Source organism: Sapajus apella, unplaced genomic scaffold, assembly GCF_009761245.1.
Source record: "Sapajus apella isolate SASKATOON/1434 unplaced genomic scaffold, GSC_monkey_1.0 scaffold89, whole genome shotgun sequence".
In the NCBI taxonomy this organism is placed as follows: domain Eukaryota; kingdom Metazoa; phylum Chordata; class Mammalia; order Primates; family Cebidae; genus Sapajus; species Sapajus apella.
The window spans coordinates 4,527,084-4,543,550 of NW_022437029.1; the positions used below are offsets into that span (position 1 = coordinate 4,527,084).

The 16,467-nt window shown below is 47.6% G+C and overlaps 1 protein-coding gene across 7 annotated transcripts in view; it reads left to right on the top strand.

Annotated features, from left to right (window-relative positions):
- NPAS2 (neuronal PAS domain protein 2) overlaps positions 1–16,467 on the top strand; it is a 172,074-nt gene that overhangs the window by 57,474 nt on the left and 98,133 nt on the right. Inside the window, exon 1 of one of the 7 annotated variants that reach the window (XM_032255471.1) lies at positions 4,144–10,708. The exons of the other annotated variants lie outside the window; for them this stretch is intronic. Coding sequence (XP_032111362.1) covers positions 10,659–10,708 — 50 coding nt within the window. The 5' untranslated portion in view covers positions 4,144–10,658. Of the gene's footprint in view, positions 1–4,143; positions 10,709–16,467 lie in introns of those variants that run through there. 7 annotated transcript variants of the gene reach the window in all.

The following is a 16,467-nucleotide window of genomic DNA, read 5'->3' on the forward strand; positions in this document are numbered from 1 at the left end:
GCCTATGAGCTTAGGATCATCACCACTCAGCATGAGTGGTGTACGTACAGCATCCGCCTCACCTGGAAGCTGGCTAGGAACGCAGCATCTCCCCCTCCCCACACCTGCCCGGTCAGAATCCACACTTTAGTAAGATCCCAGGGGACCTGTGTGCCCATCTGAGTTTCAGAAGTGCTGCTGGGCTGGGGGCTTGGGGACTCACGCCTGTAATCCCAACACTTTGGGAGGCCAAGGCCAGCAGATTATTTGAGGCCAGGAGTTTGAGACCAGCCAGGCCAACATGGCAAAACCCCGTCTCTAGTAAAAATATAAAAATCAGGCATGGTGGTGGATGCCTGTAATCCCAGCTACTCAAAAGGCTAAGGCAGGAGAATTGTGTGAACCCAGGAAGCATAGGTTGCAGTGAGCCGAGATCACACCATTGCACTCCAGCCTGGGCCACAGAGTGAGGCTTCATCTCAAAAAAAGAAAAAAAAGTAAGTGCTGCTGTAGATCTTTATTCGCAAGACACTTCGAGCTGCGTTTCCTCATTTTATCTTCTGAACCATCACCGGTTTGTTCAGCTGTTGGACAGGGGTTGAAATGCAGGCACAGAGGACTTCACTCACTCCACAGCCACAGACAGTGCTAGTCTCCCATGTGTCCTGTTCAGGGCCTTCTCCCTCAGGCCCAGGACCTGCTTCAGCTCTCTGTGACACCCATCACCTCCCTCATGCGACCGCAGTGCACTGCCCGGAGTCCAGGCTGAGGAAATATTGAATGCGCTGAACCTGCTGGGGCTGGGAAGACCCCATACCTCAGCTTGGAGCCTGATGCCATGGGAATCCTCACTGCATAGCTTAGCTTGTCATTGTGCTCCCTTTCTTTTTTCATTTTTTGTTTTGAAATAATTACAGATTCAAAGGAAGTCACCAAGAGGTTCAATTTCGGTGTACCCACCACCTGGTTTCCCCACCACCTGGTTTCCCCCAGCGGAAACGTCTCACATCCCTATAGCACAATATCACCCCCAGGAGGGCAGCACTGCCACAGAGGCATGTGGAATTCTGTGTCATTTGCCACGTGTGGATTTGTGTAATCTCCACCATCTCTTTCTTTGACTTTAAAAAAAATGGTGGGGTCCCGCAAACACTTAATAAAGACTGATTTCCTGTTGGCAGGAGAGAGCCGCTGTACATCACAAAGCGAGGCAGCCCAGGTGGCCTTGTGCTCCAGAGAGGTGTGGTCAGTGACCTCTGATTTGCCTGGGTGAAGTCAGTCTCTCAGCCTCTCTCTCTCTCTCTCTCTCTCTCTCTCTCTCTCTCTCTCTCACACACACACACACACACACACACACACACACACACACACACCATGCACTTCTCTGTGGAAGTCTGGAAAGTGTTTGATGACTTTTTCTGAGACCTGTTCCTCCTCGGCTGGGCTAGGGGAGGGGCCCACTCCTTTTACCTGTATTTCTTTTTAGAGGAGAAGCTGGCACAGAGTCAGTTAGTCTTGGGTATGACAAATTGCTTTCATCTGTAAGAAAAGGACTCCGACCTAACCAGCAGGCAATCACTTGAAATCACTTGTGTCCCATGCTCCACACCGTGTCTACGATGGATTGGAATCTACACAGCTAGAGGAAGAATTTGCGTCCAGAAACCACAGGAGCAGATGACCCACAAGCATAGCTGTTTTACTTCCTTCATGTTAAATTCCAAATAAAAGGATGATTATCTTTGAGCTGACCCCAGTCCAAACTACAAATGCCTGGCTCAGATCCACCAAGGCCAGATGTTGTCATCAGTGACTGGGTTTATGCCAGGCTATTGGTAAACTGGGTCGGAGATGGTGCAAGCAGGGTTGCTGGGTCAGGGCTAGTTCACAGCCCCGTCATTCGTAACATCAGCACCTGACCAGAGGGTGGGAATGAGGTTTGCTACCTGCTGACTCATTTGCAGAGCGGTGTGCCAGAGCCACACACGGTAGCAACATAAACCCAAGCTACAGGTAGCCACACGCTGTGCGATGCTGCGGATTTATGTACCCACTGCTTGCAGCCAAGAGGACCAGCATGAATGGCTCTGATTTGTCACCATGGCACAGTCACAGATGGAGAATGCTCTGTCGAAACCAGCACTCCCAGTCTCCATGGGTTCTTAGCACCCTCCCCTATCCATGCTTACCTGTACAGCCACCTGTGCAGGTCATTCTTGCCCAGAATAGCACATGAGCTAAACAGCCATCTTCAAGTGGTTATAAAACCTCCCATTTATATGAGGTTTCATAGTTTACAAAAGTTACTTCTTATTCCACCTAATGAAGAAACCACAGTCCAAAAAAGTTTGGTGCCTCTCCCGAGGCCACCTACCTGGTTAGTGATGGATCCAGCACTGCAGCTCCCATCTTCTCATTACACCTTCCTGTTGGCTAGGCCCCAGCTCACACAGAGAAATGTTTCTGTTTCACCCCCAGAGAGGGCCTTGAAGCGTCCTGTGAGTTTGTGGAAAGAAAGAGGAGAGGAGCAGCTCTTGCTTCTGTGGGAAGCACAGCCAGACTCCTCTCTTCATGTCCTGTCCCTTAAATGTCCTCCAAAAGTGGGGGCAAGTGTTCAAGAGAACTTGACCCTGATTCTGGATTGTGGGGTCTTCCAGACTCAGAACTGTAGCTGCAATCCGTGGGGCATTTTGCAACCTGCTTGCTTTTGTGTGAAACCCCTATCTTTGTCAATATTTTAAGTTTCTATGAGGCCGTTCTTGAATTCAACCCCTTTCTCTTTGCCTAAGTGCAAGCCACACCCTCATCTCCTCCCTTTGGCCATACAAGAGGTCTCAGGGGCACTGAGAGCTTAGCAGAAAGCAAACAGTACCTTCGGGAGATTAAAAAAATATATTGCACTTGTTTTTCTATAGCCAAGATAAGACACAGTAGATAGAGGAATGCGTATGCCTTGAACAGCTCACTAGCCCCACCATCTCTGATATGGACCAATTCTTCCTGCCCCTTGGAGACTTGGTCTTACCATAGTTTACATCCTGCTGTGATGCCATGTGACACACACATGCTTGCACACACATTAAGACCTTACTCCTTGCAATCAAGGCTGAGAAAGATAGTGGTGGTGTTATTGTTAAAATGAGTTTTCATGACCTCAGAATGTTCCCAAGCTTGGGGCCAGAGATAGAGCATCCTTCAGAGAGAGTCAGCCTGGGGTCCTTCTTACATAGACATGAACATAGTTTCTCCAGAGCAAGGCAGAATACACAGTTTAAACCATGTGAAGGACGAGGTGAGAGTATAGGTGAAGAAAGTAAAAATATTAATATTTCTAGGAGAGTTAGGGGGATTTAGTACTTCTGCCGTTTTGTTTAAATAATGTTTTTAATATTTAAAGAGACAACTTGGCTCTCCCTAATGATAATGGCCTAAGATCCTTTATGTTCTTAATGAAAGAGCGAATTAATTACAATGAATATGTATTGCTTCTCCAGAAAACAAAAAATTTTTTAATGTTTTCATTTAAACCAGATGTATACTTTTGTTTTATTTATTTCTTTGTTGGTTTCTTTTTCTTCCAAAGAGGTTGCAAAAATGAAATTTCTGTTTAAGTTTATAACATGCACGAGTACTATGTATATGTGGCCTTGGAATGATTGTTTAGTTCTGTTCTAAAGAATCCGATAGTTTTTAAATGGACTTCATAATTTAGCATACTCTGGGAATTGAAAACTTCATGCTTTATTTAGGTGAAGATAGGAATATAACACTATTAAATATACTGAATTTCTTAAGTAAATTATGTAAACCGAACGTTCTTTGAGATAATGCTGTTGCATTATAAGAAATGCTTTAAATAAATGCTTTGAATAGTAGGTAGGACTAATGTATAGCTTGCTTGCTTGCTTATTTATTTATTTATTTTTGAGATGGAGTCTTGCTCTGTTGCCTGGGCTGCCATGCAATGGCATGATCTCGGCTCAATGCAAACTCTGCCTTCTAGGTTCAAGTGATTCTCCTGCCTCAGCCTCCTGAGTAGCTGGGATTATAGGCACATGCCACCACACCTGGCTAATTTTTGTATTTTCAGTAGAGACAGGGTTTCACCATGTTGGGCAGACTAGTCTTGAACTCCCGACCCCAGGTGATCCGCCTGCCTTGCCCTCCCAAAGTGCTGGGATTACAGGCGCGAGCCACCGTGCCTGGCTAGCCAATTTATTTTAACAGCATTTCACTTCCAACTTTGTTAAAGTTGGCTAGATGTGTAAAATCATTTATTTCAAATTTAAAAATCCAAACTTCTCCCTATTTTGTCCAGAATTTCAAAATTGCAGTGAGTTGTGGTCGCCTGGAAACCAGGTGTATGATACTTCGTTAAGCACACTAATTGGCAGTGTGGAGTTTTGCATTGCAGAAGGCTTGTTAGTGAGGGTGGGTGGGATTCCACACTCCTCCAATTAGTGGGCCCTGAGCCACTTGCACATTTAAAGTATGATTCAGTTTACCCAAGTTTGTTTGTTGCCAGCTCTTCAGGAAAATACTATTATACAAGCCAAGGTCTCCTATTTGGCAACCTTTTGGATCACGAGGTCCACACATAAAAGGACTAACTGCAGGCTCCCTGGTAGCTGGTTAATATCTTGGGAATTTAAATATGAAGATAATTGATGTCCATGGTTAGGATCTGTTATTTAAATGTAGAAGCATTTAACTATGCCTTTGGAGTTGTTTTTGGATTGTGAGAATAACAGCCACCACCTGTGCTAACAATTCATTGAGCTTTTATGCTGTCCCACATTTCAGTTGCCTTAAGGCATTGTGTTCTTAGGTTACACAGATGGCCTGTGAAGGGGAGAAACTGAGGCAGAGAGAGGGATAGGATCTTGCCTAAGCTAGTTAAGCAGCAGTCACAATTAGAAGCCCAGATCTCCCAGGACTATTCCCACTGTGTGACAGAGTCCTCACCTTTCTTCATGAATGGTAGATTTTCCCATCTCCTTTAATATTCACTAAATGAATTCATGAACAAAGGCCAAAGGACAGAAGGGAGGGAGGGAGGGAGGAAGGAAGGAAGGAAGGAAGGAAGATTGATTGATTGTTGGTTCTGTCCTTCAGTTCTTAAAAATGCCAGAGAAAACTTTGAGACAAGGTCATTTCCTAAAAGAAGTAGAGTAAACATTCCCAGTCATGAGTTTTTGGATTTGAATATTTCTAAAATGTTGATTGACAAAACCTTCTAATACATTTGTTATAAAAATGACAGAAAGAGGAAAAATATCCAGCATTTTGGAAGAAGGGGCTCTAAATATTAGGCATAACTGCATTTGAACTGATTCCTTCGCTTCCTCCTGGGCCTGAGCCGCAAGGCTACTGCTCCATTGAGAAACTTCTCTGGGACCCCTAGACTAACTCTCAGTTGCTCCTAAGCTATCTGGGGGGTGAACAAACGGTCCTGTCCTCTTATGAGCCCAGGGAGCAGGACCTGGCCACCTGAGGACCCCGGCATTAGCCTCCATGTTTGTGCTGGGCCCTCCTGAGACAACCCAATCCAGACACTGGCTCCTATAAGTAGCTCACCGGGGACTCAGGGGAATTCCTTCATAGTGTTCTGTATTTTGTCCAACTTCTGAGCCAGAGAAGCCAGAAAGGGAAGCCTTTCTGTCTGGACAGCTGCAGCCCAGACTGGACATGGGAACAGAGCAGTGGCCTCCTCCATAACATGGGGCCTTGTGCCCACCGGTCCCGGCAGCACTGAACCCCTGACTCAAGCCTGTCCTCGGCCCCAGTGAGCCTCTAGTTATTGCCAGTGGCTGAGGGAGGGTGATGGGTGAGGACGTCATGCAGGCGAGCTGGGAGGTAGCACCGCAGTTTCTCAGCAGTGTTCCTGCAAATTATCACCATAACGCACCTGTGCAGGCCCAGCAGCCCGTGCAAGTGTCACAGCACCATACGGACATGAATTGATATGTCTTTAATAACAGGGAAATGGCAGGGTGTCAATTTACACTGTTGTTTTCCTGCAGGGTTTTTTTTAAGCCATCTTCCCAAGTGTTCTCTGGGTTTTGCTCTTACCCAGGTCCCCTGTCTGCCATCCAGAGGCTGGCATGAGCCACACAGGCTGGGTCTGAGATCAGCCAAGGCCCTGGGCTGGTGCTGTCCCGCCCCTCTCCGCGGACGGGCCCTGCGTTCGCATCATTAGTTCATCACCATGGAAGAACTGGGCTGTCGAGCTGACCTACTTTTCTTGTTTGCCCACAGCAGACTAAGCCTGTTTGGCCTTGTCCAGAGGGGCTGGGCAGAGCAAGTTGCTTTCCGAATAGTACAGATGGCAGTCTTCTGAGTGTGTAGTTAAATCTCTTTGCCCTTTTTGCCATTAGTCTGCGGAGTTAGGGCCCAACACCGGGATGGCTTGAGCCCAGGTCCAAGCACAGGAGCGTCCTGCAACCCATATTCAGCCCCTCCCCTGAAGAATCATCCTGCCTTAGGATGAATTGTTGCGAGAACCAATGCCAGGCTTCTTTCTAGACGTTAAACACTGATTCCTAAATGGAAGCTCTTCCTACTCTATACTAAGCCCTAAGAACATCAGCCACTTGCAGAGATGCCAGGAGGGTGGGACCCATGCCTGGGCTTGAGGGGTTTACCATCCAGTGGGGGAGGGTTGTGAACAGCTAAAGCCAAGGTGAAGCTGACACAGAAGAGGATGGGGATGGGCCGTGGGGGCCGAGGAAGATGCGCTGGTAGAGTGGAAGGTGTTGGAGAGGAGGACGATGTGATTGAGGATGGGGCTAAAGTCACAGACTGGCAGCTCATCATCTGAGGGTTAGAATGCTATGACTTGGAACCTTGGGAAGTACTAGTAGATACACATATTACCCCCTCCCATATTTAATGGGTTTTATTCTTTGCTGAAATATTGTTATATTGCTGCTTGTGGGAATAGGATAGTATCTGTTAGAGTTGTTCAGGGTGAAATCGTTAAGATCAGACCCAGACTGTCATGATTAAATAAGCTAATGCACAGGAAAACCACCAGCCAGAGCTTCATGTGTAGCTTATTTCTCCAGCTTATGAATTTTGCGTGTAGCAACATGCCTTGTGTCCTGGACCTGTGCCTCCTAATTCTGATGCCATGACTTCTGACTCAAGGGGATGTGTCTTGGACTCTCCTTACCACCCTGAAGCCACCACCCAGAGCCTTGGAGGTGGAGTCGGGCCAGTGGGTGAATTTTGCCTTTACTGGGGCCACTTCATTAGACATTTGCAAAAGAAGAGAACTCAGTGTGTTTTTAAAAAGAAAAATATGTACATCTCATTTCTCTTGCAGTTTCTTCCGCATTATCCAGAGGCAGAGTGACAGATGTAAGGAGAGAGATCTAAGATATCTTTAATGTACAATGTGAATATCTGAATAAACATTGAGAAACTGGAGATTTCTAGTCCTGCTGAGGCAAAACCCAGATGACCTTTAGATGGCATTTAAAGTCGGTCATTTCTGTAGGTCCCATTAACCAGTGATGGTAACTTTGATCACTCAATGAAAGCAATGGCTCTTCTTTAGACACCCAGCAGACATCTATTGAATACCTGTATGGGCCTCTGAGTCTTGCTGTTTGAAGAGGGAAAATGGAAATATTCAGCCCTACATTGCCTAAGCCCCTCACTAGGGAGAGCTGTAAGCTCTTGGCGAAGGGTTTGCCACGGGGCTCTCTGTTTGTTGAGGTTCACTCTGTATCTAGTGGCTTTTCTAGCACAGGCAAAGACATGCCCTTCGCCGTGTGACATTTGAGGAGACCAGTTGTCCTGACCAGTTGTTTTCGCTGCTGACCTCTGATCCCCACATCCCAGCTTCTCTGTCTACTGGTTGGTCTTCCTGACTTTAGTTTTGTTCCTGTGTATTTGATCCATGCACAAGTTTTTACCAGACTAGATATCCTGGAGCTGGGCTGGTTGGGGTTTTGGAGGCATGTCCAGGATTGGTTCACTGTATGGATTAGGGTCTAGTTGTATCAAGATGGTGAGAGAAAGGCCTCACCGGGCAGCAGTCACCAATGGATCCCAAATTCCCAGCTGGGCCTGCATCACACTCAACCAAACAGAGTTTTCAGACAACTCAGATTTTAAAAAGAGAAACAGCAGCCTATCAGTTTGGTGACTTAGCAGATACATCTCAATGCTTTTTGCTTTTTAATCGACTTTTTAAAAATGATGAATTAATGTCATTTTCTGTATTAATGCACCATTGTGTAGATTGGTGTAGGTGCCGTGGAGATGTCCTCTGAGGTTGAGAGCCTAGAGTGGGCGTGTTCAGGGGTAGAGGGCTATGTCGAGTAACTAGAAGGATCAAGGTTTTCCTCATCTGCACACCCTCCTCCTGGCAGCATGCAGTGGTGAGTTCCTGGTTCATTGGGAGTGAGATGGGGACCCTCCTGCTCTGTGTGCATACTGTGTGAGGTGTGTAGCTTTGCCAGGTCTTAGCATGACACACTGGGATGACAGCTAACAAGCTCATGTCTCTGAGGGTTGTTAGAGAGGCCCCAGCCCTGGTATAATGCCTCTGCAAGGCATGTTGCACCCCCATAATGGGCCGGCTACATCCAGGGAGCAGGCCAGGCTCAGAGGTAGGGCAAGCAATCAGCTGGCCTCAGGGCCCAGCCAAGACCCCTCATCATCTCTGACTATAGTGACAGTTAGATGCAGGGAAGGGGTGGCAAAGTTGATCTCCTTGGTAGTTTCTACCCGAGTGCACCTCCACACAAAATGGTGCAGACCTTCCCAGGGACCCTAACCTGCAGGGAATCTCAGGGCAGGGAGAGTTGCAGATGCTCTGGGCAGTACCACAGGTGTGCCTGTATCCTCAGGACATCAGGCCCAAATGCAATGAGAAGCTAGCCACTTGGAGGAGGAGTTGGGCCAGTGGGTGGATTGAGCCTTTACTGGGGCCACTTCATTAGACATTTGCCAAAGGAGAGAACTCAGTCTCTTTTAAAAAATAAAAATATGTTCTTCTCATTTCTCTTGCAGTTTCTTGAGCATTATTCAGAGGCAGAGTAACAGATGTAAGCCCACTTGAGGGGCTCCAAATGCCCCATTTTCTCATGCCCCAGGACCTTTGAACAAGCCTTTCCTTCTGCCCACATGCCTCTTCCAGGCTCAACTGATTTGCATGATACAGAGACAGTGGAAGGAATGGAGGAGGGTGTAACATCGCAGATACCTTTAGCAATGACTTTGTGAAATCTAATACACCGTGGCAGAGTCCCAGGTGTGAAGGAAGAGAGCTCCCCACTGCTGGTGCTGTCCAGGCTGCTCCCTGCGGGGCTCCCTGCAGCCCATGAGCTTGACTTGGCCCCAGCTGTGTCAGCAGGGGTGGTGGGCAGGTCCCTGGCTGCACAGGGAGGGCCGGCAATGCACCGTCTGCTTAAACTGTAAGTAAAAGAAGTGAGGGTGACAGGAGAAGGAAGAGGGTGCAACATGAGGGTGCTTCCTACCAGTAAGGTGTCTCGGCATCAGACATGCGTGACCACGTGACCTGCAGCTCTAAAGGTCCCACCTGTTCTCATTCTAAAGTCACTGTTTCTGACCAATGTGCTGTGGAAGGGGAGGCAGTTAACCAGATGAGATTTCCTAATAGATTCTCCTATCGACTGTGAAAAGTGGGTCTATCCACTTCAGCTTACAGATGAGGCCATCATGCCCAGGCTCCAAGGCCACCACACAAGTGAAGGCAAGAGCACTGAGGACATCCCAACCTAGATCTGGCCAGTTCCCAAAGCAATTCTGCTGCCTCCTATGGTTAGCAATTCACATGAAACCTCCTACGTTTTGATTAACTGTTATTTAAAACTCTGATATTAAACCCAAGACTCCAAAGTCTAGGTGTCCAAAACGAATTTGATTTCTTGTTTCAAGGGCATCTACTTTTGCTCTCTTTGCAACCTTGAGCCCAGTGAAGACGAGCATTTCTGGCCCTGAAGGAGCACTTGGATAGTCAGCACATGGAGGGAGATGCCGGCTGGAGCAGTATTTTGTGGATTCATTTCGGTTTGTCTGTGGCAGCTGAACAGCGGTTTCCCACAAAGGCTTTCACTGACTCAGCCCCAAGCATGACTCATAAATCTCCTTTTCCCCTCTTGCTGATTTTCCTAGGCATCTATTGTCCACACCCTGACCGCACACTGTCACCCATCACAGTCTCCAGTTGACTCAGGTTTACTCTGTGCAATCTGAACTCTTGATAAAGAGGCCCTCTAAAAGGAGCCTTAAGTGATGGCAACATAAATGTCAGAGGTTGCAAGAATAATATGTCAGGTTAGGATGGCCCTTCCATCCAGATGTCATGGCCATTTCTATCTTGGAAATTCTTTGCTGACCAAACAATGTTGCTGTAAATTTACTTAATAACACATTTTCTAACTTTCTTCATCCATTCTTTCATTGCATATGTCACCATCTCTCTGAATAATGAATCATCAGATTCTTGCAAAAAAAAAAAGAAGCATGAAGGGGGCACCACAGTTGTAACAGGCAGATGAAGCTTCAGCTTGGCTTTTTAGACACTCGTGATAGTGTTTGCTTATGATCACGACGCTCATGAGGGTCTTTCCTTGGTCTCTTCAAGCAATCTGGCTCTATGAGGCTCCAGCAAGGACCATGAGACCTGGCTCCCTGGGACAAGGATGGAGGGGTCCAGTGTTAGGATTGGATCTGTCTGCCTTGCCTTTTCCAGGTCAGAGAATGTGCTAGAATGCGACGAGAATTCCTTAGTTGGACGGAATTGGGATTGCAGGAGCCACTGGCTCTCAGGCTTTCACTGTCCATCTCCTTTAGAAATTTATTTATTTATTTTATTTTATTTGAGACAGGGTCTTGCTCTGTCTTCAACGCTGGAGTGCAGTGGTACAATCTTGGCTCACTGCAGCCTCTGCCTCCCAGGTTCAAGCGATTCTCCTGCCTCAGCCTCCTGAGTAGCTGGGATTATAGGTACGCACTACCACCCCTGGCTAATTTTTTGTATTTTCAGTAGAGAGAGGGTTTTGTCGTGTTGACCAGGCTGGTCTTGAACTCCTGACCTCAAGTGATCCACCTCCCTCGGCCTCTCAAAGTGCTGGGATTATAGGCGTGAGCCACTGCGCCCGGCCTTAGAAATTTATTTTTTCCACTAAATGAATCATTGCAACACCAAAAGCCATTCCCTGGAGAGGAAGAATCAAAATATAGAAGTTATTTCCTAGCTTCCTCATATGACAAAGGAAGATAAGTGAGCGTCGCAGTTCATCAGCAACTGTTTCTCAAAGGCTTTTTATTCCTTAATATAATGAGGAGAAATCATTACCAAGCTCCCATGTGTGAGATGCAGACGTTAATCCAAAATGACATGAGGTCTCCTCACCAGGGACTGACTGGGAGGACAGAAGGCACACACTCTGTCGGCAATAGATAAACCCCCGTCAATTGGGGAGATGTGTGTGCTCGGTTTTGCCTCTTTTGATTTCAACTTGTTCTTGTTTTCAGTATTTTTTTCTTTTGATTAACTAAATTCCACAAGGCTTGGTTGGTATGGTGGGGAGGAGTGTTAGGATTTTCCAGTTAACTTGGGACCTGTAATTCAAACCACTTCTCAGCCAATTTCAAAACATCATGATTTTATGTTTGTAAAAACATAGGTCTTGCAACACAACAGGCTCGTGGTAGTCATTTCAGGGAAAATTCGTGATGATACAGAGTGACCCACTGGGCCTATAAAGACTTTACCAAAAAATTCTAAATTAAAAGACACTGAAGAGGAAAGTTCAGTAGTGATTCCAGTGATTCTTTAACATGGGTTGGCAAACTGCTCTCTGGGGACCAAATCTGGCCCACAACCTGTTTTTGTAAATAAAGTTTTATTGAAACACAGCCATGCCTATTCATTTACATACTGTCTATGGCTGCACTGCATTATAATGGCAGAGTTGAGTGGTTGCAACAAAGACTGGATGATCTGCATCTAAAATAGTTAACAGGTGGCCCTTTAGAGAAAAGGGTTGGCTGGGCACGGTGGCTCACGCCTCTAATCCCAGCACTTTAGGAGGCTGAGGTCGGTGGATCACGAGGTCAGGGGATCGAGACCATCCTGCCCAATGTGGTGAAACCCTATCTCTGAAAAAAGAAAAAAAAAAAAAAAATGAAAAGAAAACAGTTGCCAGCTCCTGCTTGAGTGGAGTAACATGCCTTTCCATGCATGCCACATGAGGCACTCTCTGGAGACCTGGGTGACATGCTAGACGCTGGGGGGAGCCTGTCACTTGTATGACTCATCAGCCTTCTGTCTCGTCTCACTGCTGACGCACTTGGGACCCAGAGCAGATATGGCGTGACAAAATAATCCTGCTGCCATTTCCAGGTCCTCATTCGCCAAGGGCCAGAATTCTAATCAGTTGTGTAGTAGGTGGCTGTGAAAAAGAACATTCTAAAGCCTTGGGGGCAGAAATCTCACCTGGGTGTGTAGATGTCATTTGCAGGCCTCACTTTTGTCCTTTGCCTCAATTAGAGTCAGTAGATTTCTTTGAAGGTCTGTTGTGTGAAGGAAAACCCCAGTCATTTCACCCGATGATGATCATTCCGTTCCCTTCTCTCCTCCCTCACAACCTCACAATGGTCGGTTACCTTCCTGTTTAGTTATCATGAGCGGTGCAGGTCAGTGATAACCAGATCCCTGCACATTTGTGTCTTTCCACAACGTCAGACCTTTATTGATGTGGTTTAAATCACCAAAGCTGGAAGCTCCATTGAGTTCCCAAGGACGAACTTCCCCTTAGTACTTTGCATTCACTCAGGAGTCAGAGCCACGGACACACAGGCTCACACCACTCCATATGTCAGTCAGTATTGCAAACCATATATAATAGTATACTTAATCAATATATAAATATTATAGATTAAACATTTCACAGTAAATGAAGCAACATTTAACACTGAAAGAAAAGGGATAGGAAAAGGGATTAATGAGCCAGTCCAGGGAGAGCAACATGGAAAAGAAAAAGAAAGTCCTGGCCTGGTCTGGGCAGTCCATTGGACTCACAGGGAAGTCTGATGTGGGCAGAGCGTTGGGCCGTGGATGCCGGGTGCTGATCACAGGCGACAGTGAGACAGGGTCTGTGGGGGCAGCCGTTTCTAGCTGTTGAAGTCCTGCTCTTATGGCCACAGAGTCCTCTGGTGAGGACTGAGTGGAGGAGTGTGCTTGATCATGTCCTTGTCTGGTCGGAAGCAGTTTTCACTGATTAGGCAAAACATCTGGTCTTGCTGGCAAGGTACCTTTTAAAATGTACGATGGAGTCTTTCTCTAAGATGGAGTTACTATGTCAAGGGTGCTGTGTACAGTTATCACTAGCTAGTCCAGTATTCTAGAAAGCATGTTGTGTCTGTCCAGCATCCACATTTATGAAGGGGAGAAAGGCAGTGGTGGCCTGGAGTCAGGTGACCCAAACTGAGGCAAAGTCTGTCTGTCTTTCTACCATGTACACACACACACACACACACACACACACACACACACACACACACACGATTTCAACACTGGTAGGAGGGAATGATTATCCTGTTTCTCTCGAAGACACTGATGGGCTCCAGTGCCAGTTACTATTGTGAGCCCCTTAACTCATGATCATTATTGATAGTGTGATTAAAATTCTGCAGCTACAATTTTGTGATGACTTCTTTGTGCCGGGCACTGCGCTGGAGGTTTCTTTTGTATTCTGTCATGCTTTCTCACAACCACACTGTGAGAAAGGCCCTTCTGTTCTCTCACTTTACAGATGAGGAGCTAGGGCTGGGAGCATCACACTTCTCCAGTGTTATACAGAGATACTGAAGGGCAAAGCCTGGATCAGTCTCAGTTTGGGTCACCTGACTCCAGACCACCACTGCCTTTCTCCCCTTCACAGATGTGGATGCTGGACCCAGGAACTCTGACACCCAGTGTGCCCCTCTAGCTCTGCCTGCCAGCAGCAGGGGTGGCTGTCTGCAATTCCCTTGGGAATTCCAGCCCCCTTCCTCCACACTCAGTGCTCCACTGGCCTTGCTTGGTTAGATTCCCCAGCTGGTCTGCTTCCTGGGCCTGGCAGAGCTCCTGACCCCTATGCCCCCACTCAGTGGTCCTCACAGTCCTGCTTGCAACAGCCACAGGTAGTCCCTGGGGGTGGGGCAGGCCCAGGCTTCAGCTGGAGCCCCTGCCTGCGGCTGCCTCTTGGCTGTAAGGCAGTCTTCCTACCAATATGGCCCTTTCTGCCTCTGTTCAGGAGCCCGTTTCTGAAACCTTAGGTCTGTGTGACTCCAGAGCCCATGTCTGTTTCACCCCTGGTGACCTCTTTACTGTGCAGATAATGTGTGTTCATTGAAACTCAAAGCAGATAAGAAAGGCTGAAGCTCACTGTCACCTGCCTTAGGAGGGGCTCAGTGGCCACATAAGGGGTCGGACAGTTAGGTGAGGCAGGCGTGCAGTGAACGGAACTCACCTAGAGCTTCCTGTGACCCAGGCATCATGCTGGGTCCTTTGCTGCACACATAGGTGCGACCTGCCTCCCATTTGCCTTTGTACACTCCCTGCCTGGTGGGTTTTAGCTGTATGGTGTTAGGAATGAGGGGAACAGGGGCTCATGAGGTTTAAGGGGCGGGCTCATGAGGTTTAAGGGACCTGTTCAAGGTCATAGAGCAAGTAGGTTGGAATGGAGATTTAACTCGGGCTGACTGAAGTCGGAAACCCCCCATTCTAAGCAGCAGTGGGTGGAGAAAGGCCTCCTGAGTCAGTGCCAGGAGGTAGAGCCCAGGGTCTGCTCTGTCCCCAAGCCTGTGTCTGTGGGCAGGCCACTTAGCCTTGCTGGGGGGTGGTGCTGCCTGATTTATGAGTGGAGGATAGCTATAGCCAGCCCATTCCACCCACAGAACTGATGGAGGCAAAATGACATTATGCTTTTTCAGAGCTTGGTAGCGGCCAGTGGTTGGTGAGGGAGCTATTGGGCCTTCCTGAAGAGCCCCGACTGTCAGCGCTGTCTGAGTGGACTTCCCCTTTAGTCAGTAACTCCTGCACATGCAGAAGTTTTTGTTTTAATTTTAGTCACTAGGATATAATTGTACCTTCAAAGGTACTTTGTAAGCACCATCACCTTGGAGCCACCATGATCATGCGGAGGTTTGTAGGAGTGAATGGCAGGCAGTGGCACAGGAATTCAGATAGGGGTTTGGTCCTGGCTGTGTCCTGCCTTTCCTCCCTCCCTCCCTTCCTCCCTTCCTTTTCCAATTCATTCCTCATGCATTTATTGAGCGCCTAGTATGGATAAGGAGCTTGTATTAGTCCGTCCTCATGCTGCTATAAAGAACTGCCTGAGACTGGGTACCTTAAAAAGGAAAGAGGTTTAATTGACCCACACTTCTGCATGGCTGGGGAGGCCACAGGAAACTTACAATCATGGTAGAAGGGGAAGCAAGCATGTCCCTCTTCACATAATGGCAGGAAGGAGAACTGCTGAGCAAAAGTGGGGAAAGCCCTTTTATAAAACCATCAGATCTCATGAGCACTCTCTCCTCTCATGAGAATGGCTGATGGTAACTGCCCCCATGGCAATTACCTCCCACCAGGTCCCTCCCAGGACACTTGGGGATTATGGTAACTACAGTTCAAGATGACATTTGGGTAGGGACACAGCCAAACCATATCCTAGCTGGGCAAGCCATCGTGAAATGGGAGAAGATGCATTTTGCCTAATCCTTGCTGTCAGAGTAGAGAACCTGTTTTTGAGTGCAGGCCAGGCTTTGCAAACTTAAGTTCATTTAAGCTTCACAGCTGTTCTCGGAGATAGGTGTCTGTCACTCCTTGTTCAAAACCACCAGTGCCTTCACCTCTCATATAAAGCAAAAGCCACAATGTCCCTTTGCCCCTGGCTCCACCTTCTCACCAACGCCATCACCCATCACGGGCTGGCCTCCGGGCTGCTCCTCGCTTTCCTTGCTGTCTGGGGGAGGCACCCTCGCTGCTCACTCTCTCACTCCCTTCATGTCAGCTCACAGAGGATCTCATCAAGGAGGTCTTCCATGACTCCCTAAAACACCAGAGCAAGACTCCCTGAACCCTGTCCCACCCTGGATTCTCCTTTTCCTCCACTGCAGTGATAACCAGGGAACAGGCTCTGTGTTTGCTCATTTGCTTGCCTGTGGTTTTCGCCTACTCCCTGATACATGTGTCCCCCACCTCATGTAAGCACCGTGAGAGTAGGGGCTTTGCTCACAGTGGAATCCCTCTTGCCCAGGAACTCTGGGAGTATCTGTTGAATCACTGTATATCACATGCAGATGACACATTTAGTCCTTTGGCAAATTACATTCTCCTGCCTCATCACAGAGCCCAAGAGGAGAGGCAAATAGAGGGAGATAGTACACACGGCGCCGGGATCCCAGCCCTGCACGTTGTTGTCGGTTTTCCCAAAATTGATCCCCAAATTCAGTTCTCAATCA